This window comes from Bos indicus, chromosome 1 (genome assembly GCF_029378745.1).
Source record: "Bos indicus isolate NIAB-ARS_2022 breed Sahiwal x Tharparkar chromosome 1, NIAB-ARS_B.indTharparkar_mat_pri_1.0, whole genome shotgun sequence".
NCBI lineage: Eukaryota > Metazoa > Chordata > Mammalia > Artiodactyla > Bovidae > Bos > Bos indicus.
The window spans coordinates 135,999,478-136,021,047 of record NC_091760.1 but is presented as its reverse complement, the minus strand read 5'-3'; the positions used below and the strand labels follow the sequence as shown (position 1 = coordinate 136,021,047).

General features: G+C 45.0%; 1 protein-coding gene across 1 annotated transcript in view; it reads left to right on the top strand.

The window, feature by feature from the left end:
- Positions 1-348: 348 nt before the first annotated feature.
- Positions 349-21,570, top strand: part of LOC139184546 (serotransferrin-like) — an 85,858-nt gene continuing 64,636 nt past the window's right edge. The window contains 12 exon segments of the mRNA XM_070794654.1: positions 349-504; positions 2,388-2,557; positions 10,073-10,181; positions 10,925-11,101; positions 11,985-12,132; positions 12,903-12,958; positions 13,446-13,624; positions 14,317-14,494; positions 16,135-16,286; positions 18,588-18,678; positions 19,281-19,319; positions 20,668-20,823. Of these exon segments, the coding sequence (XP_070650755.1) occupies positions 462-504; positions 2,388-2,557; positions 10,073-10,181; positions 10,925-11,101; positions 11,985-12,132; positions 12,903-12,958; positions 13,446-13,624; positions 14,317-14,494; positions 16,135-16,286; positions 18,588-18,678; positions 19,281-19,319; positions 20,668-20,823 (1,498 nt within the window). The 5' untranslated portion in view covers positions 349-461.

Below are 21,570 nucleotides of genomic sequence, written 5' to 3'. Positions count from 1 at the left end.
AGGTCTCTGCCTGTCTTCCTCCTATTCTAGTCTGCCTTTGGGGCAGTCGGCTTCCCTCTTCTATGGAATGAGCACAGAGGTTGATTCAGGACCAGCTCTGGCTCCCCCGGATTCAGAAGCAGAGCCACCCCCACACCAGCCTGCTGCAGCTCTGCTCCTGGTACAGAGCAAGCACAGATTAACAACGGTTTGATTTTTCTTTCATTCCCTTCCAATCAGCACTTTTTTGTTGGATTCCACCCACGGGTCTGTTCCAGAGGTCAGGAAATGAGGTGATCAGCCCCGGCGAGGAATGAAGGGGGAGGGCTGAGGGGAGATTGGGCAAGCGGGCTGCGCAAACACAAGGGGTCAAGGATTGTGCTCGGCCAGCCCCGCGGGAGATATAGGGGCGCGGGGAGCAGGGAGGCGACGCAGAAGCCGGTCGGTCTGTGCTCTGCACTCCACGTTACAGACCGGGGAGGATGAGGCCCGCTGTCCGCGCTCTGTTAGCCTGCGCGGTTCTGGGTGAGTGTGGCCGCTGGGAAGGCCCTCAACGTCCCCGGCCCGGGCGCCCCCTGCATTTCGGAGCCCTCTGCACCCTCCCTGGGCTCCGCGCTGGAGCTGGAAGCCTGGGACCTTTCCTTCGCTTCTCCCCGCCGCACCCTCGCACCTGCTGCAGCACTGCCTCAGGGACAGCTCTGCGCCTGCGCGCACCTTCTGGTCCTGCTGGTGCCTCTGCCACCTTTTCACTCTCTCCTTGCTTTCCCCTCGTATCCAGTAAATCTTGTGGTAGCGGAATACAGTAAATTAGAGCGCTCCCATCCCGGTTTATCAAATCCCTTTGTTGCGGCCTCAAATAAGTCCAAACTGCTTGGGATGGCCATCAAGGCCTTCCCACAGCTGGTCCCACCTCCACTGACAGTCTGATGTCCCGTGAGTGTCCTTGGTGCTGACCGTGCCACACTAGTGAGGTCTGTTGAAGGGTTCTGAGCATGGGGTTTGAAGCCAGACTTTGAAGGGTAGTGCAGCTTGGCCTGGGAAGGTCCCATGGAAATAGGTAAGGCCACAGATCCAGGCACTGGGGGAGTGCACCTTGCTGCACAGATCTGCCTGTCGCTCTTGGGCCCCCTTTGTCCTCTAACTTCTGCTGGTCACTCGTGGTGCCTTTATCTTACCTTTGGAGCCTTCTGTGTTTAGTTATTTGACTCTCCTGAAAAAGTAAGCCCCACCTTACTTTACCCTTCCCCCTCCCAACCTCAGAAGATCTCACAAGGCTGTGGAAGGTAAATGCATGACTGAGGACAAACGCCTGTCTTTGGGGCCTCAGGAGGGATGGTTTGGGGAGGCTCTGGAAGAGTGGTTTTGGCAAAGTCTGCCACTGACCCCTTGTTGCCTGGTTCGATACCCCATGGGTGGAGATGGGGTCAAGGGTGATTGGGGGAGTAAATTTCCTGTGGCCCCTCTTTTTCTATTCTGGAGAACCATTCCCTCCCCATCTCCTGCTTCGTGCATCATAGATATTTATCAGCTTTGAGTCAGCCCTGTGCTGTTGATCCACAGAGAGGAGATGACAGAGGGCTTTGGGGAGAGTGCCAACCGCTCATATCATGGGGACAACACATCTGCAACCATGGGGACTGATATTCACAGACATGGCTGGCGTTAGCTTCTCCTAGTGACAGTCCAAAGGCCTAATTGTGGAAATTGAAGGAGGGGTCTTTGAAAACAGAGAAACATTGAATATGTGGAGTTTCTAGTTTTTCCTAGAACAGAGGATGACAGATGAGCATTACAGGCAAATTCATTGCCTCATCAATCATTTACCCCTTTCTTCTGGCCAAGCAGGTGGAAAACAACTCAGAATGTTATCTTCTTTTGTTACCTGGGCAGAGACCAAAGTCTGGAGACCTGATTTCTAGACCACTCAGCTATTAAGGAGCTAGGTAACCTTGGGTAAAGCATCACTCTCTGAAAGATACTAATTAGTAGAAAATGTAATTCCTACCCTGCTGGCTGCCCAGAGTTATAGCATTGAACCAACAGCTTGATGTAACTAAAAATCCCCCGTGGATGTGGAAGTTTGTATTCCATGGCAGGCCACACGTCATGAGGTGAATGCAGGAGGCTCAGAGAACACAGAGGAACAGGTTGTTGTCGCCAATTGAGAGCTAACAGTCAAGCCAGCATCCCTCTGATCAGCACATGCTGGTCAGTGGGAAACTAAGGGGCCATAAGAATACCTGCCACTTGTCCCCAGACTCAGAAAGCAGTGGAACCTCTGCCCTTGTTGTTCATGGACAGGAGTGGGGTGAACAGGAGAGAATGGAGAGGAAGTGGCCTCCATGACCCTCCAGAGGCTGCTGCCGTCCTTCCCACTGACACAGGGACCTCTGGCATCTCTCCCCTAGGGCTGTGTCTGGCGGACCCCGAGAGAACTGTGAGATGGTGCACCATTTCAACTCATGAGGCCAATAAGTGTGCCAGTTTTCGTGAAAATGTGCTTCGTATCTTGGAGAGTGGTCCTTTTGTCTCCTGTGTGAAGAAAACCTCACACATGGATTGCATCAAGGCTATCTCGGTAAGTCACTGCCACCTAAAAGAGAGTGGAAGAAAATCCATACTTGCTCTTCCCTGTCATTTGGAATGATTCTGTACTCACAGGTAGGAGACTGATGTGTGGAACAGTCAGCCCCTGGTGCTAGTAAAATCATTTTAGAACTGAAAATAGAAGCAGTTATCTTTAATGGCTTAAAGCAACATATAACATACTCTGCTGCTGCTGCTAAGTCGCTTTAGTCATGTCTGACTCTGTGCGACCTCATAGACAGCAGCCCACTAGGCTCCTCTGTCCCTGGGATTCTCCAGGTAAGAACACTGGAGTGGGTTGCCATTTCCTCCTCCAATGCATGAAAGTGAAAAGTGAAAGTGAAGTTGCTCAGTCGTGCCCGACTCTTAAGGACCCCATGGACTGCAGCCTACCAGGCTCCTCCGTCCATGGGATTTTCCAGGCAAGAGTACTGGAGTGGGGTGCCATTGCCTTCTCCTAACATACTCTAAAAGAGGACTATTTTTGACCCACTAAGTTCTCTGAACTCAGAGAAGAAATGCATGCTATCAAAATGACCATGTAACACTATTTTGGAGGTTCTTGATGCATCACAAGAAGTAGACGAATGATACGCACAAGGAAGAGGAATACATTGTCATGATTGGAGATGATAGCTGATCCTTTTGTTCTAGGTTTTCCAAAATACTTGTTCAACATTGTTCCTGCTCATCTGAACATGGATCAGACCCTGTGCTGGGCAATGGGGCTGCAGCAGTGACTTTAAGCACACATGGTCCTGATTCTTGAGTAGGAGTAGTACAGTCCAGTCAGGAGAGAAGAAAAACATGCAAACAAGTAGACATGAAACTTCAAATTGTGTGATGTAGAATGGAGGAAAAGAAACAGAACTTTCAGAGGAAACTTGCTCTGGCCTGGGTGTCAGTGATAATCTCCCTGAAAGGGAGCAATGAATCTGAGACCCCAGGGATAAGTATGGGTAAGCCTGCCAAAAGCTACAGGTTGAATATGTCAGGTAGTGAACCATAGCATGTGCAAAGGACCTGAGACAGTAGAGAGCTGGGCTTGTTTGATTTTCTGTAGGGAAGCTAGAGTGACTGGAGCAGAGCAAGCAGGAGACTGGAAGGAGTGAGGGGTAGACATAGACTCAGTCAGATGGAGCATGAGTAACTGAAGGAATCAGTGTTTTGGTATAAATAACTGGTCTGTTGTGTGTGTGTGTGTACTGAACCTCAGTTACCATCCAGGCTTAATTATAACTCTTGATTTATGACTGACTTTCAGATTTGGTATATGCATACCCCTCTTTGTTTTAAAATACATTAATAATATGAAGTAATACTATCCACAAACCTACCAGAGGTTCTCAAAACTTCACCACTGCCAGTAGCTGACTTCTAGGGCTACTGTGTGGCAGCATGGATTCTACAGGAACTTCATCACTTGGAGCAGTGTAACCCTCTGACCCTGCTTAGAATTATCCATGTGCTTCCCTATCCAGAGCAAACAAAATCCCAAAACTTTCTTGCTTTTTATTTAAAGACTTGTATAGGTATATATTGGGCTTCCCTGGTGGCTCGGAGGTTAAAGCGTCTGCCTCCAGTGTGGGAGACCAGGGTTCAATCCCTGGGTTGGGAAGATCCCCTGGAGAAGGAAATGGCAACCCACTCCAGTAGTCTTGCCTGGAGAATCCCATGGACGGAGGAGCCTGGTAGGCTACAGTCCACGGGGTCACAAAGAGTCGGACACGACTGAGCAACTTCACTTTCACTTTCATAGGTATATGTGGATGATTGCATAGTATTGCTTCTTAAAATATTTTATAAACATGTCATTACTGTGTGTTGTCTTCTCATACTTGCTATTTCCTCCTCAACGTTATACTAGGATTTCACCCATGTTGTTGAATACAGCTATTGTTCATTCATTTTCAGAGCTCTGCAAAAGCCCATTGTGTTAGTATACACAATTTATTTTTTCTTTTCTGGTCATTAGGCATTTGGATTGTTTCTAGGCTTTTGTTATTCTAATCCGGGTTTGAGGAATATTTTAATACAAATCTCCTGGTACACAAATATTACTAGTTTCTCTGTAATATATATGTACAAACAGATTTTCTGTGCCATGGGATGTGTGAGTATTTGACTTCAAAAACAATGCCAAATGTATTTGGGTTTTTAAGCAAATGCAATGTGGTTATTCAAATTTCCACTGTCAGCAGCCGTATATGATAGAATAATTCATATAATTCTTGGTGATTTTGATATTTTGTCATTATAAATTAATCACTGTCTCTGGAAGTGCTTTTAAACTAAAGTTTATTTCTCTGATATTAACATACTACATTAACTTTCTTTTAACTAGGATTGTCCTTCTGTGTCTATGTCATTCCTTTATTTTCAACTTCCTGTATGATTATCCTTCAGGTGTGTCTTATGAAAATGGTATGTTGCTGGGGATTGTGTTTATTAATGAAATCTGGTAATCTCATTTATTTTCTGTGGTAAACGTAAACCATTAATAAATTATTGCTTTCATTAATGATAAATTTGTACTTATTTCTGCCATATTACTTTTTATTTCTCATAGTCCTACTTTCCCCCAGATTTCTGATTTTTAAAAATTGAGTTTGCAGGTGTGTGTGTTCATTTGGATTGTGTTCCCTTTATTCCACTTTTCCCCCATTGAAAGTAAATTTAAACAATTTGTTTATATTCTTTAATGACTTCCCTTAAATTTTTACTGTATAATTTTAGCTTAACAAAGAGTTAACAGTAAAATAATCTTAACCCCCCCCCCACCTCTTTCTGAAACAGAAAGAGAACTCTGGACTATATTGATATTTTATGTCTGTCTTTTCTTAACTAACCCTGGAATGTAGATACTTCATGTATTTCTTGACAGTATACATACATATTATATAACTAAGTATGTGTGTGTATGCATGTGTAAGTTTGTTTAGTTCAGTTCAGTCGCTCAGTTGTGTCCGACTCTTTCCAACCCCATGGAGTGCAGTACGCAAGACCTCCCTGTCCATCATCAACTCCCGGAGTTTAACCAAATGCATGTCCACTGAGTTGGTGATGCCATCCAGCCATCTCACCCTTTGTCGTCCCCATAGCTTCCCGCATTCAATCTTTCCCAGCATCAGGATCTTTTCCAAGGAGTCAGTTCTTCACATCAGGTAGCCAAAGTATTGGAGTTTCAGCTTCAACATCAGTCCTTCCAATGAATATTCAGGACTGATCTCCTTCAGGATGGACTGGTTGGATCTTCTTGCAGTCCAAGGGACTCTCAAGAGTCTTCTCCAACACCACAGTTCAAAAGCATCAATTCTTCGGTGCTCAGTTTTCTTTATAGTTCAACTCTCACATCCGTACATGACTACTGGAAAAACCATAGCCTTGACTAGATGGACCCTTGTTGGCAAAGTAATGTCTCTACTTTTTAATATGCTGTGCAGGTTGGTCATAACTTTCCTTCCAATAAGCAAGTGTCATTTAATTTCATGGCTGCAGTCACCATCTGCAGTGATTTGGAAGCCCAAAAACATAAAGTCTGCCACTATTTCCACTGTTGCCCCATCTATCTGCCATGAAGTGATGGGACTGGATGCCATGATCTTCAATGTTGAGCTTTAAACCAACTTTTTCACTCTCCTCTTGCACTTTTATCAAGAGCTCTTTAGTTCTTCTTCACTTTCTGCAATAAGGGTGGTGTCATCTGCATATCTGATATTTGATATTTCTCCCGGCAATCTTGATTCCAGCTTGTGCTTCTTCCAGCCCAGCGTTTCTCATGATGTACTCTGCATATAAGTTAAATAATCAGGGTGACAATGTATAGCCTTGATGTACTCCTTTTCCTATTTGGAACCAGTCTGTTGTTTCATGTCCAGTTCTAACTGTTGCTTCCTGACCTGCATACAAATTTCTCAAGAGGCAGGTCAGGTGGTCTGGTATTCCCATCTCTTTCAGAATTTTCCACAGTTTGTTGTGATCCACACAGTCAAAGGCTTTGACATAGTCAATAAACCAGAAATAGAAGTTTTTCTGGAACTCTCTTGCTTTTGCCATGATCCAGCGGATGTTGGCAATTTGATCTCTGGTTCCTCTGCCTTTTCTAAATCCAGCTTGAACATTTGGAAGTTCATGGTTCACGTTACTGTTAAAGCCTGGCTTGGAAAATTTTGAGCATTAGTTTACTAGTGTGTGAGACGAGTGCAATTGTGCAGTAGTTTGAACATTCTTTGGCATTGCCTTTCTTTGGGACTGGAGTGAAAGCTGACCTTTTCCAGTCCTGTGGCCACTGCTGAAATTTCCAAATTTGCTGGCATATTGAGTGCAGCACTTTCACAGCATCATCAGTGTAAGTTTGTGTATGTGCCCAAAAGTTCAGAAAGAGGGAGGAAGACACACAGAGAAATTTGGATTTATCTACATTTTTGCCATTTAATCTATTTACCATTTCTTTCTCTTTTTTATTTTTTTTAAGCTTTTTAAAAAAATTTGGCCATGGTGTGTGACTTGTGGGATCTCAGTTCCCCAACCAGGGATTGGGGCTTCCCTGGTGGCTCAGTGGTAAAGAATCTGCCTGCCAATTTAGGAGATGAGAGTTTGATCTCTCAGTGGGGAGGATCCCCTGGAGAAGGAAATGGCAATCCATTCCAGTATTCTTTCCTGGAAAATTCCATGTACAGAGGAGCCTGGCAGGCTATAGTTCATGGGGTCGAAAAGAGTCGAACATGATTCAGCAATGAAAACAACAATAAAACCAGGGATGGAGCTCAGGCCATGGCGGTGAAAGGGCCAAGTCCTAACCACTAGACCACCAGGGAACATGCTACTATTCCTTCTTATATTTCCAACCATCCTTCTGGAATGTTTGCTTTTGAAATGTGTTCTTTTGGGGATACTTTAGAGTCAATTTCTTGGTATTAAACCCTCTCCGTTGCTTGCTTGTTTTCTCTGCAAATGCTGGTCTCCCCTTTATTCTTGAATGGTAATTTTGCTGAGTGTATAATTCTAGTTTGATGCTTTTACACTATTTAAAAATATTTCCACTGTTTCCTGACTTCCACTGTAGTCACCGAGAAGTCTGGTATCATCCTGTTTCTCCTTCAGGCATCTCACTGGATAACTTCTCGTGTCCTTGGTTGATGATGTTCCCTAGATTCACCATGAGGTTTCCAGTTGTGGGAATCTTGGTAGAGTATGTTGGATCTGTGGAATCATGCTTTTCAGGAGGTCTGGAAAAAGTACTGTCTTTCTTCTGTTTCTTTCTTTTTTTAATTCTAAGATTCCAAGAAGACACATGTCAGGCTTTCTTTTATCTGGCTTCCATATCTTTTAATCCCTCTTTCATAGCTTCTGTCTCTGCACCTCTTTTTGGCACAGATGGGCACCAAATTCATCCAGGATGAATTATTCAGATATAACTTTCAGTTCTCTAATTCTCAATTTTAATCTGTCTTATCAAACTTGTTGCCTATTCATTCACTTTTCAAATTTCAATGATTACACTTTTTGCTTCTAGAAGTTCGAGTTAATTTTTCTTTTTATTCCTGATAATCTCCTTTTCTATGCTTAGCTCTGTGATTATGACCTTCACTTTTTGCATAAAGCCCATATATAGCTCTTCTCCATTGTTTCTGGCCATTCCAAACTCCGCAGTCCTTGAGGGCCTAAGTCTGCTGCCCCTGTTGATACCCATGCATCGTGGCTTCCCTTCTTTTGCATTTGGTTATCTGCACTTGGAAAGTCATGCTTGATTTTAATCCTCCACCTTCCTGGGGGTTCAGGTTCCCTTCAGAATCCCTGTGGCCCTCGTGGAGGTAGGGCCACATGAGTTAGACCTTGACTTCTTAATTTCTGAGCCCCTGGGGCTCCAGTGATTCCTGCCAAGATACTGGTGTCTGGGCCAAGAAAGCCCCAACCTCACTGCTTTAAGAAAAGCCCTGTTTTTTACTCATTTATTTTTATTCTGTGGTGGGTGGGGTGGGTGAGGAAAGTCTCTGGAGGTTTCACCTACCTTTGGGATACCAAGAAAGCCATAAAGATTGCTTCATATAAGGAGTCTAGTTGTGGAATAAAAGAGTCCTTCACCAACATGCATGTTGCCATACATGCATGTTCAGTTGCCATACATGGCACTGAAATGAACACTTAAAAATGGTCAAATGATAAACCTTATGGTACATTATTTTATTACAATAAAACAACCAAAACAACTCCAACCATTGAAAGAAAAGTTTCAGCTAAACAAATATATATTTTGGCTTACATTTTTATTATATTTTATTTATAAATACTATTTTCTTGTTATTTACCTATAACGTGATGCAGATTATGGAATTATAGTTTCTCCTTTGTAATTTAATTCATAAGAACTATATTTATGGAGTACTAGCAAGGGATTCAGGAAAAGTCATTTTGATTAAAGATGTTTGAAGCAAGGAAAAAAAGCAATAAAAATGTTATGAGGTGTCTATATAAAGATGATGCATCTCACTTCGAGAGAAAATAAATTCTAGACCTAGTGGGAAGGTATCTATAATACTTCAAGTGAAATATTGGTTTAAAGAAGAAAATTAGTAAAAGCAAAAACTAAAACCAAAACAAAGCAAAACAAAACCCAGAAAGTAACAGTGTAATGGAAGAAATAAACCCACACTGCATGGATTCAAATCCCAGCTATATGACTTACTAGTTATGTGGTCTGGGGAGGTGATTTAAACTTTCTCTGCCTCTCTTTTTTAATGTGTAAGATGGAGCTGAGTTGGACAATGATGTCTGAGTAGTTGATTAAATGAACAATCAGCCATAATGGAACTAAACACTCATTAATGCTCATAATGAGCATTAAACAAGTCAGTTTAGAGCATAAGAATGAAGTTAAAGCCAGAGAAAGCTCCAGTCCCTGAACAAAAGACTCCTGTGGTTATATGGACCCAGGACAGGAAGGAAAAGTACTGAATTGCAGTGGAGAAGGATGTCTTCAAGTCTCCTCCTCCCCACTGAGAGTTCTCCACAGAGACATCTGAGGGCGATCTCAGCAGAAGGCCCAAGATAAAGAGGTTGGACCTGAACTTGAAATATAAATATGTGTAAAAGCATGGCTAGGCAGAGAGACTGCAGTCCTTGACTGCAGCTCCTTCAGAGCCTGGAGTGAATGGACTACACCCAGTCTGGTGTTGGAGCTTTTACCCAGGAGGCCTGCTGGCAAAGCCTCTGTACGTTAGGTCAATTTTGAAAATCACAGTAGTTTTCTGGGCCGGTAGCTAGACTCCTCACCAGAAAAAAGAGAAAAATGATTCATTCCATCTTTGCAGGAATAAGGAAAATTGTGGCCAAAACCCCTCACCAGGGAAGCCGAGGTAACTGAAGCCCGTGGTGCTACGCAAGTTCTGGGCAAGCTGAGGGTTCATCAGGTCTGAGAAGCACTACCAGCCACTTCCACACACCCAAGTATAGGTGGGCCTTTCTTGGAGGTAAGGGCTTCACTGAACTCTGGTTTGTTCTCTTTCAGAATAACGAAGCAGATGCTGTGACGTTGGATGGAGGTTTGGTGTATGAGGCAGGCCTGAAGCCCAACAACCTGAAGCCTGTGGTGGCAGAGTTCCATGGGACAAAAGACAGTAAGCTCTCCCTCGGACCCAGGAAGTAATTTGTAGCCCTTGTTCCCTCCTGGTAGATACTGGGTCTTGTCTCATTCAGGCAGGTAATGGAGATTAGCTACTTATGGGCTTTCCCCACTGGGGAGTGAGTGGGGAATGAGGGGCCCTGTCAACCACCATAGATACAACTCAAGGTCTCTGGGAGCTTTGGGCTGGTTGACGTCTGGTGCTCATGACACTGACCTGCTAGGCAGGCTGTGTGCAATGAACTGAACCATTAGGGTTTAGAATAAAGAGGAGTTCTCCAAGAACCACATGCAGGGGAGAGACCACACAGGAGCATGTACCTGGAGCCCCCACAGCCTTGGATCTCATCTGAGAGCAACTCAACTGTTCCTGGGTCTGTGTAAGGAACAAAAATACTTAGAGAAAGTTAGGAATGTGGCCTCTGTTGCCACAGTTCCAGTTTCCAGGGTACAGGCAGACACTCCCTGCAAGGCCAGGGTAGGCAAGAGCACTGGGGCACGCGTGCACATAGCTTCCTTGCTCCTGGGTGTGCCTGGAGAATTATTACAAACGTCTTTTCTGTGGTCCGTCCTTTCCCCTGTAAGCCTAGCAAGGCTTTTTCCGGTCCTCTTTAGGACCCAGTCCTTCATAAATGTTACCTCTGGGTACCCCTTCCCTGCTCAGGAGCCCAGTAGTAATGAACAATGCTTCTCTGGTGGGCAGGTTGAGAGTCATTCATCCACACTGTCCCTTCGCAGACCCACAAACTCACTATTATGCTGTGGCGGTGGTGAAGAAGGGCACTGACTTCAAGCTGAATGAGCTCAAAGGCAAGAAGTCCTGCCACACAGGCCTTGGCAGGTCCGCTGGGTGGAACATCCCCATGGGCAGACTTTATAAGGAATTGCCTGATCCACAGGAATCCATTCAGAGAGGTAAGTGGGCCAGAGGGTGAGCACCCTCAGCAGGAATCTCTTCTTCAGATGCCCACACAGGCCACACCGGCATCACTCAGACATGGTTAGGTGATGATGTGTGATGGCTCTGGGAATGGAGGTGGGAGATTACCCTGCTTCAAACGGGCAAATCTGCTGCATTAGCAGCTAATGGGGGCTGTCAAGAGTCCTTTTTACCTCGAAGCTCCTGACATCCCACCAGAGGCTGTCCTGTGGAACTGGGGGAAGGGAACAGAGGGCTTCATTCAGGGTCAAGGCTCCTGGGCCCTTTTGTCCACTTCCCTGGGATGCTTTCATGTCATGGCTGATGATTTCCCCATTCTGCTGGAGCTTTCCTAATGGCCATCTGCTGGCTATGAACTTGGCCTACACCTCTCTGAGTGGGTCCTCCATCTGGTCTTGGAGGCCAAGTCCAACGGGACACATAGGCCTATGCCAGTCTGGTTCTTGGGGAGGAGGTAGGAGGGAAGGGGTTAAATGTGTCCCGTTTTGAAAACCTTTAGTCTTGAAGAGAGGCTTCTCAGGTGGCCCTAGTGGTAAAGAACCTGCCTGCTAACATAGGAGACTCAAGAGACATGGGTTGAATCCCTGGGTCGGGAAGATCCCCTGGAGGAGGACATGGCAACCCATCCCACTACTCTTGCCTGGGAAATCCCATGAAGAGAGGAGCCTGGTGTGTTACAGTCCATGGGATTGTAAAGAGTTGGATATGACTGAGTGCAAACACACATTCATAAAGGCAAGCTGTAACTGTGGGGGTGCTGGTTTTGTTTGGGTCTCTCTTGTGAGCCTGGACTGGGAGCTGTAGTTGCCTCTGGCCAGGCTGGCTCATGCCCTGTATTTCTGTCTCTGTGTTGAGCAGCTGCGGCCAACTTCTTCTCTGCCAGCTGTGTCCCCTGTGCGGATCAGTCATCATTTCCCAAACTCTGTCAACTGTGTGCGGGGAAAGGGACAGACAAGTGTGCCTGCTCCAACCACGAACCATACTTCGGCTACTCAGGGGCCTTTAAGTGAGTGAGACTGGCTGCTTCTCCATCCTGGCTCCTAAGTGTCCAGTGTCTTCAGATTGGGGGGCTTCCCTGACCTGTAGCAGAGCCCAGCCTGCAAAGGGGCATCCAGGGTACCTAATACCCTCCCAGGAACTCAGTGACACAGCTGGGATTCTCCAGGCCAGGCCAGTGCATACTCTCTTCATGAGACGTTGACAAGGAAGTCCCCTCCTGGGACCCTTTCTGTCTCCCCAGAGTTTTCTCACTGGATTATGCAGAACCAGAAGTGACTGCCCTGGTGCCCAGGGTGCTCTGTGGTGACGGCCCTCTGCTCTCCATGGCATCTGTGTCACCTGCTCAGTGCCCTGGCCTCTCTCCTGCCTCCTCTCTTTGTTCCTGCACAGGCAGCTCATGTGGCTGATTTCTTGCTCCCTCTCCTCGCTTGGTTATATCCTAAAGTTTTAGAGCCAGCAAAGGGTCCCTCAAGAGACAGTATGCCTTTATCCTTCACCAGAAGTTTGAAAGCACTTCTCACTATTGAAATATCTTCAATACCTTTTTGATGCTTTGGGGCACATGGTGATAGCCCTCCAGCTCCTATGAGCTCACCCCACATCTCCTGATGCCCTGGGGATCAGCCCCTCCATGATGCTTCCTCAGCTGTGGGTCTCCATGGAGGCTTCCCCCAGGCACTATCCTTGTCCCAAGGCTGGACGGTGTGGTCAGACACTGGAGCCTGAGGAGAAGGGCCTGCCCTGCAAGAACCTCCCTAATGTGTCTCCTCTCTACAGATGTCTGATGGAGGGCGCTGGGGATGTGGCCTTTGTCAAGCACTCAACGGTATTCGGTAGGTGATAGGAGAAGAATCTGTAGACCTTTCAAGCAGAGGGCCTTCCTTTTCTTTATCTTCATGCTCAGGTGTCAGACGTGAGCATAATGCGTTCCTCCTTTCCCACTGCTGGGATGTTCACCTGTGAGGAGGTGTGTGCCCATAGGGTCCCCACCTGGACTCCTGGGCCTCATCCTATCATTCAGCTTACTGAATACCAGGCCAGTGTTGCAATAGCAAAGGAGCAGGAGCAGGTCTGGCTGACCTTATCCTGTAGTCGGCCTGAGGAGATGAAATTTCTTATGGGATGTGGGCCGTCACCCCTGCACGGGGCATCAGAAGCTTCTTGACCTACAACTGGCTATGGGATCTTGAACAAGTCAGTTTCCTTCTGGCCTTCACTGTTCGCTCTTGGCTTCTCCGCTCACACAGTTCTTGATTCAGTGAGGTTGCAAGGGAGAGGAGGGGGCACCTGCCATCGACTCATGTGGGCTTCCCTCCCCAGACAACCTGCCTAACCCAGAAGACAGGAAGAACTATGAGCTGCTCTGCGGGGACAACACCCGGAAGTCTGTAGATAATTACCAAGAATGCTACTTGGCAATGGTTCCTTCCCATGCGGTTGTGGCTCGAACTGTGGGCGGCAAGGAGGATGTGATCTGGGAACTTCTCAATCACGCCCAGGTATCAAATCCCCTATCATCTCTCCTGCTTAGCAGTCCCTGCTTGGATTTGGGCATTTCCTTCACTCCCTCTCAGCCACTGTGGAAGTCATTCTGTGTTCAGGACATAGCAGGGACCATGCCACACACCATCCACTTGCATGAAGACACCCACCCAGTAAAGCCCTCTTGGAGTTGCACATAGCCTAGTCCTGCATTGTCTTCTGCCAGACCCTTACATTCTGGGTCAGTGATATGAAGCTGCTCCTTCTTGCTCTCTTTCATTTCTCTCCCATTGGAAAGGAAATGGTCTCTTTTCCAAGGTCCCTTAGCCTGACAGAAAGGGAGTTGCACGCACAGCCAGCCTTCCTTTCCCAGAGTAGCAGAATGCCAGAACCGAGCCAGTTTCTCTTGTCCAACCCTCCCCTCTGTCCATCAAGGCAACCACACAGCCTCTGAAGTTGAGTTTCTTACACCCAGTGAGCTATCATCCAACCAGGGAGACAGGCATAGAAAAAAGTTCAGGGTATCAAATATTTGTTATATGGCCCAAAAGGGCTGTGAATGGAGAAGGTGCTGGGTGGGAAAGAGCAGGTCTGACTGCCCTCTCTCCTGGAATCTTGAAAATTTCACAGTTTTAATCTTTCTTTGGGCCCATTTTGCAGCATCTCTTGTTGCTGTAGCCATTCAGACCTGTGTTTTTACTACAAACAGGAACATTTTGGCAAAGATAAACCAGACAATTTCCAGCTTTTCCAATCCCCTCATGGGAAGGACCTGCTGTTTAAGGACTCTGCTGATGGGTTTTTAAAGATTCCTTCTAAGATGGATTTTGAGCTGTACTTGGGATATGAGTATGTCACTGCTCTTCAGAATCTAAGAGAAAGTAAACGTAAGTATTCAGAAAGGATCATGTGGCTCTAGGAGTCTAATAACCTGGTGAGGGCGGGGACTGGAGAGTAGAGTCTTTCCAGGTACTGAACATTGGTCCCAACAATCCATCTGCCCTGCCTGTCCAGCCCAGTGTTAGACGGATGATAAATGACTGGCCATCATGAGATGGACCTGAACATCACCAAAGGACATTAAAGGAAATTCACACTTAAAATTATTCGTATTGGAAACCCTGTGGAGGCCAAGTAGTTAAGATTCTGTGCTTTCACTACAGAGAGCCCAAGTTCGATCCCTGGTTGGGGAACTAAGATCCCACAAGCCACAAGGCAGGCCCCCCCACCCAAAAAGAAGAAAATTTGCATTGATGCCAGTATTGCTTCCCTTGTATAAGCCAGGGCTCCACTACCCACTTGGTGAAGCCAATTAGCCTGGTACAAAGTAAGTCAAATAGAATGAAACTGCTACAAATAAGCACATCTGCGGCCAGTGCTGTGGTCACCATGTGCCATGGTGAAGCTGGAGCTTTAGACAGGTCAGTCCTCCTCCTGAATTTCCTTGGGTCATTAGAGGTGTGTTTGAACACTCGTTTATTCAACAGACATGTATTGACCATCTACTATTAATAGCTATAAACTGTGGAGAAGGCAATGGCACCCCACTCCAGTACTCTTGCCTGGAAAATCCCATGGATGGAGGAGTGTGGTAGGCTGCAGTCCATGGGGTCGCTAAGAGTCAGACACGACTAAGCGACTTCACTTTCACTTTCCACTTTCATGCATTGGAGAAGGAAATGGCAACCCACTCCAGTGTTCTTGCCTAGAGAATCCCAGGGACGGGGGAGCATGGTGGGCTGATGTCTATGGGGTTGCACAGAGTTGGACACGACTGAAGTGACTTAGCAGTAGCAGTGTGACATGCTGGGCATATAATGGTGAGGCAAAGATGTATTAGATTCTGTTGTCATAGAACTTTCAGACCAGTGGGGAAGAGAAATGTTGAAGGAATAGTCACTCCACTGAATGATCAATTGAAATGAGAGATTTCCTCAGCAGAAAGAAAACAAAAATCCAGAACAAAATATCATGGCTCTACAAGAGTGCAAAAACAAAGACAAACAGATCCAAGAATTGAGGTAAAGTTTCCCTGAGGAAATGCCTCTTGAGCCAGTCTGAAAGCTGGGTGGGTGTTTGTTTATTCAGCAAACATTTATCGCACTGACCATGAACCTGGCATTAAGGGTGCCATGGAGAACAAGACAGGCATGGCCCTCACCCTGGCCAAGCTTACGTTCTCCTGCAGGGAGCAGATAGTAAGCAATGAATAAATATACAACATCCGCTTGGATGGTTAAGTGCTATTTCTAAATGAGGAGAAAATAACCCCAGCCTGAAGTGATAGAGTGCCTTGGAGTTGGGAGGAGAGTGGACTTTTCAGAAGAAGTAATTTTAAGTTAAATATAAATGATAAGAAGCCATCCAAGGGACTGTTACTGCCTTTAGTTTCTAAGAGATTAATTCCTTGAATGGAATCTGTTTGTGTATTGCTAAAAAATCCTAGAGTCTTCCTGAAGACAGCAGCAAAATCAGCAAGCCACATCTGGGCCTCTTCTCATCGCTGGTTTTCTTGCTTATGTCCTAGCCCCGGACTCCTCAAAGGATGAGTGCATGGTGAAGTGGTGTGCAATTGGTCACCAGGAGAGGACAAAGTGTGATCGGTGGAGTGGGTTCAGTGGCGGGGCAATAGAGTGTGAAACAGCAGAGAACACTGAAGAGTGCATCGCCAAGATCATGGTACGTCCCTCCTGCCTCCACAGGGCAGCACGCCTGCCACTGCTGCCTACCTGTCCCCAAGGCTGAGCGAGCGTTCCTGGGAATTATATGAAAAGCAGCTTCCCAGGAACCTCACCCTCACTGTGGGATCCCAGCCCCACAGGATCCTCAGGACCTTTGAGCTTGTGAATCTCAAGGACTCCTAAGGGCTTGTTTCTTCCTAGTGTCAGAACTCTGTGGAGGGCGATCTGAGCTATGTCTACTTAGGGAGGCCAGACCTCAGAGTGAGTGTGCCTGAGACCCATGGTGTGCCGTGGCAAGTGTAACAAGGTCATGTTACTGTGCAAGCATGTAGAAGTTAGCTTTGTTGCTCACAAGGGCATTCCACATTTGCTTTTAGAAGTGTTGAAAAACTGAAGGATATAAATAAGAAAATACATAAAAAGTAACCGTAACCTTATAAATCAGAAAAAATCCTGTTAACTGGGCTCATATCATGCATGAAATTTATTACCCTTTTCTCACCTAAGGTTATCTAGGGAGCTTTTTTCTTGTTTTCACAGAATGACTTGCTCCCATGTTCCCAAAGAAAAAATCATTTTTTGAAAACATGACCTTTTAAAATGTATTTTATTTTTTAAAGAATATACACTATCCTGTTTACAGTGGTTTGTCTGGGGACCAAGTTTATGAGGAACTATCTCTTTCATTTCTTTTTTTCTCTTTTTTTTAATTCAAATTTTATTTTTCTTTTCTATTATGGTTTATTATAGGATACTGAATACAGTTTTCTGTGCTATACAATGGGACTTGCTGCTTCTCTAGTCTATGTATTAATACAATAGTTTGCATCTGCTAATCCCAAACTCCCAATCCATCCCTCCTCCAGCCCCTCCCCCTTGGCAACCACAGTCTGTCCTCTACGTCTGTGAGTCTGTCTCTGTCTTGTAGATAAATTCATTTGTGTCATATTTTAGATTCCACATATAAGTGATATCATATGGTATTTGTCCTTCTCTGAGTGACTTCATGTAGTATGATAATGTCTCAATCCATCCGTGTTGCTGTAAATGGCATTATTTTATTCTTTTTATGGCTGAGTAGTATTCCATTGTATATATGCACCACATCTTCTTCATCCATTCATCTTTTGATGGACATTTAGGTTGCTTCCATGAAAACATGATGTTCTAACGTTGATAATTATTCCAGAGTGTGGGTGTGCTGTAATTTATTGAGCCATTTCCTTGCTATTGAGCATTAAGTCTGGTCCTGTCTCATTGCTATTATGAATCATACATGCATGATTTTGCCTACTTACACATTTTGCCCAAATAGTTTCCCACATATCTGATTGTTCCTTTAGGGTATATTCCTGAAAAGTATATTTCTAGGCCTAATGGGAAGCGTGGCAGTCTTATTGAATTAAGCATCTCTGAAATTTGGGGCTTATTAGCTCTATTCAGTTCAGTTCAGTTCAGTCGCTCAGTTGTGTCCAATTCTTTGAGACCCCATGGACTGCAGCACGCCAGGCGGAATTCCTAGTCTATCACCAACCCTTGGAGCTTGCTCAAACTCATGTCCATCAAGTCCAACCATCTCATCCTCTGTTGTCCTCTTCTCCTCTTGCCTTCAATCTTTCCCAGCATCAGGGTCTTTTCAAATGAGACAGTTCTTCACCTCAGATGGCCAAAGGATCGGAGTTTCAGCTTCAGCCTCAGTTCTTCTAATGAATATTCAGAACTGATTTCCTTTAGGATGGACTGGTTGGATCTCCTTGCAGTCCATGGGACTCTCAAGAGTCTTTTCCAATACTGCAGTTCAGTTCAGTTTGACTCCTTTGACCTTATTTTACTCATTCATTAAAGACCTTTTATTGACCAAGCACTGAAATAGCACTCAGCTAATGAGGTCAAGATTCAGGGCAAAGCACTCCACGCCACAGACACAGCCCTATGTCTCTGACTCCATTTGTTTGTCTTACAAATGAGAATTCTTGATGTCAGAAAGGTATTGTGAGTGTATCTGGAACAGCGTGGCCTATGAGAGGCCAAGGGGACTGAATGTGGGTCTTTGCTCCTGAAGAAACAAAGCAAATCATCCAGAGTTGATCATCAGTTCATCATGGTTTGGGTGAAAATGGGAGTGCCTTTTATTTTCCATGTCAGGTCTGCCTGACTGATCCTTTGGGGGTCCATTACCAGCGCCTTCTGTCTCTTCACAACCTGTGCTGGCAAGGTTGCTTCAAGGAAACAACCAGATGGGCACGTGGGACTGGAGAGGATCTCTTTTTACCTGCTGTGATGTGTTGTGTCTTTGCAGAAAGGAGAAGCTGATGCCATGAGCTTGGACGGAGGCTACCTCTACATAGCAGGCAAATGTGGCCTGGTGCCTGTCCTGGCAGAGAACTACAGTAAGTGGGAGGGGCAATGGTTCATTTCCTCTGGTAAAGAAAACAACCTGAGACAGGAGACAAAATCACAGCCTGATTCAGCCACAGGGAGCATAAAGCTCTTGCTTATTGAGCACCTCCTACTTGCTAAGCTCTGGGCTCCCTCATCTCTAGTCCCTTTCATTACCTTGAAGGATGAGAATCTTCTACCGTACCTTCTACTGTACTCCAACAAGGGAGTTGGAGACTGCACTGGGAAGTTCTAGCTGAAAGTGACCCCTCTGCAGAGGACAGCTAGGTTCTCAGCTGGGATTCCTGGCAGATCTTCTTGCTTCCAAAGTCCGCACTTCTGTTGCCCTGGTGCAGGGATTCAAGTACAGTTAGCAGAGTTACACTATGGTCACAGGATAGATAAGAGTGCAAAAGTTGAAATTTAAAATTTTGGACTAAATTCCAGAGGCCAGGGAGCTAAAGTGAGTTTGCATAATCCAGAGAGCCTGGACCTTTTGGGAACTGGTATATGTGGATAGTTTTCCTGGCTCTTATAATTCTGAGCTGCATATGGGGAAGACAATTTTCACTCTATACATGAGTGTTTAATGACTTTGTTTTTTCCTGTGCAGAAACTGAGGGTGAAAGTTGCAAGAACACACCAGAAAAAGGTGAGTTGGTATCAGTAATTTCATGAGTTTAAGATAAATTCCCATTGCTTTTGGGAAAGCATAGGCAAGTTTAAATTCAAATCAAAAGTAGATAAGAGACCAATTTTCAGAATCAAAAGAACCACAGGAGGAAAATAGTTGGCAAGATAATTACACTTGCCACACCCATGGGAATTCTCTTTTAATCCTATAAGATGTGACTTGTCGTCTTCTAAGAATGCATACAGGAACAACAGCTTAGAGAGATTACAAGTTGTCTAGACTCTGACATCCAACAAGAAAATACAGACCCTCCCACTACTGCTTTGCATTGCATGAGGACTGCAAAGTTATAAACAAGAGTTAGCACCAGCCCAGAAACCTTGCTGACATGTGCCTGGTAGGCCTGAGGGGAGAGGCTCACAAAGGAAGGTATCTAGAGACATGAAATTGCCCAGCCTCCCATCCAGGGCTAAGCCTAGAAACCCAGGCCAACCTGGCTGTCACCCAGGACTCTGGCTTGGGATGGATCTGGAAAGATGTGGCAAGAGCAAGACAGGAAATCTTATCAAAGATTTGGGCTCTGGGTCCCATGCTGAAGTCCCTGCAGGTCATTTCCAGCCATTAGTGTACAAATCTGTTCTCATCACTTTTTCCAGTTACAGCATCCCAGCCTCTTCCCATCATACTAGGAAGCAAGCTCTTTAGCCAAAAATAGAACCATTCTTAGTCAATGAGCAAAAAGATTTGTATCTTTTCTATTGGAAACAATTTCCTGAATTAATTAAATTGGAGAACTGAAATCACGAGTTTATATTCTATTCCCAGTTTTAAAGATCAGCATGTATTTACTGCCACTGATTGCAGCTAACTTGATTATGATAGTTTCACTTTGCATATTTATTTTGGTGCAAACCTTTATTCTCCTTATCGTAAAACATCTGACCAGAATAATAAACTTACAGTTTATTGCACATTTACTACTCTTTTCTAATAAAATTGTTAATGTTTAGAATGTTGGAGTTACATGTATCCTTCAGTATCCATTCCTCTGCTATTCCACAGTGGAGGGTGAGTTGCCGGTTTATGTCAGTAGCTTCAGGCATTTGGGGAAGTGTGTCCATCATCATCCATTGCTCCAATCATTAAGTATTCTTACTGTTTTGTTTTTTTAAGTTCAGATTAATCTCCGCCTCGTAGAATGACTTGTATCTCCCTTCAGTCAGTTATTAGGAAGACCCTTTCAAAGAGAGAAGGAATGATTAGGGATAATTTTATTCCATAGGATGATGGCTGGGTTTGACTGTAGACAGACACTCTGGAGGGTCCAGAGGTGTTAATACTCCCTTTTGGGGTGTCTTTCTTGTAGGGTATCTTGCTGTAGCTGTGGTTAAAACATCAGATGCTAATATCAACTGGAACAATCTGAAAGACAAGAAGTCCTGCCACACTGCAGTAGACAGAACCGCTGGCTGGAACATCCCCATGGGTTTGCTCTACAGCAAGATTAATAACTGTAAATTTGGTGAGTGAGTTCTGGGAGTGTGCTGTTGTCAGAGTTGGGTGGAAAGAGGCGCACTGGCAAGAGTAGTATGGTACAAGAGGCCCTTGTTCTATGATAATACAATTTGGTTTAGTGAACTTCAAGGAAATAAAAGGAACAGCAGGACTGGGAGGTGGATCAGAACGGCTCTTCTCAGTTGCACATAATGGCTTAAGTGAACATATGTTTACTATTCTCTCTCATGAAAAAGACCAGAGACAGAAGTCCATGTTGGTATTGTCATTAGAAACCCAGGCTTCTCTGTCTTCCTGCTTCCCTATTCTCAGCATGAGGCCTCCATCTTCAAGGTTACCCATGGTTGCCATTACATCCATGATCCAGGCAACCTTAAGGAACAAGGAGCCTTGTTAGGAGGTAAAGGAGCCAATTAGGAGGTCTAACCCAATTACTCCAGCTAACTTCTCATTGCCCCTAACTTAGGTACATAGTCACAATTAGCTGTAAAAGGGGCTGGAAAATGCCATCTTTTATTTAGATTTTTATTCAAAAATTAAAAATAGAACTACTGTATGATCCAACAGTTTCACTTCTGGGTATTTACTAGAAAAAAACAAAAATACTAGCTCAAAAAGATATATGCACCCATATGCTCACTGCAGCATTATTTACATAACAACACATAATATGTGAAGAACCTGTGTCCATCATGAATGAATGAACAAAGCAACTGTGGTTTATATGTATAGATAGAATATCATTCAGCCATAA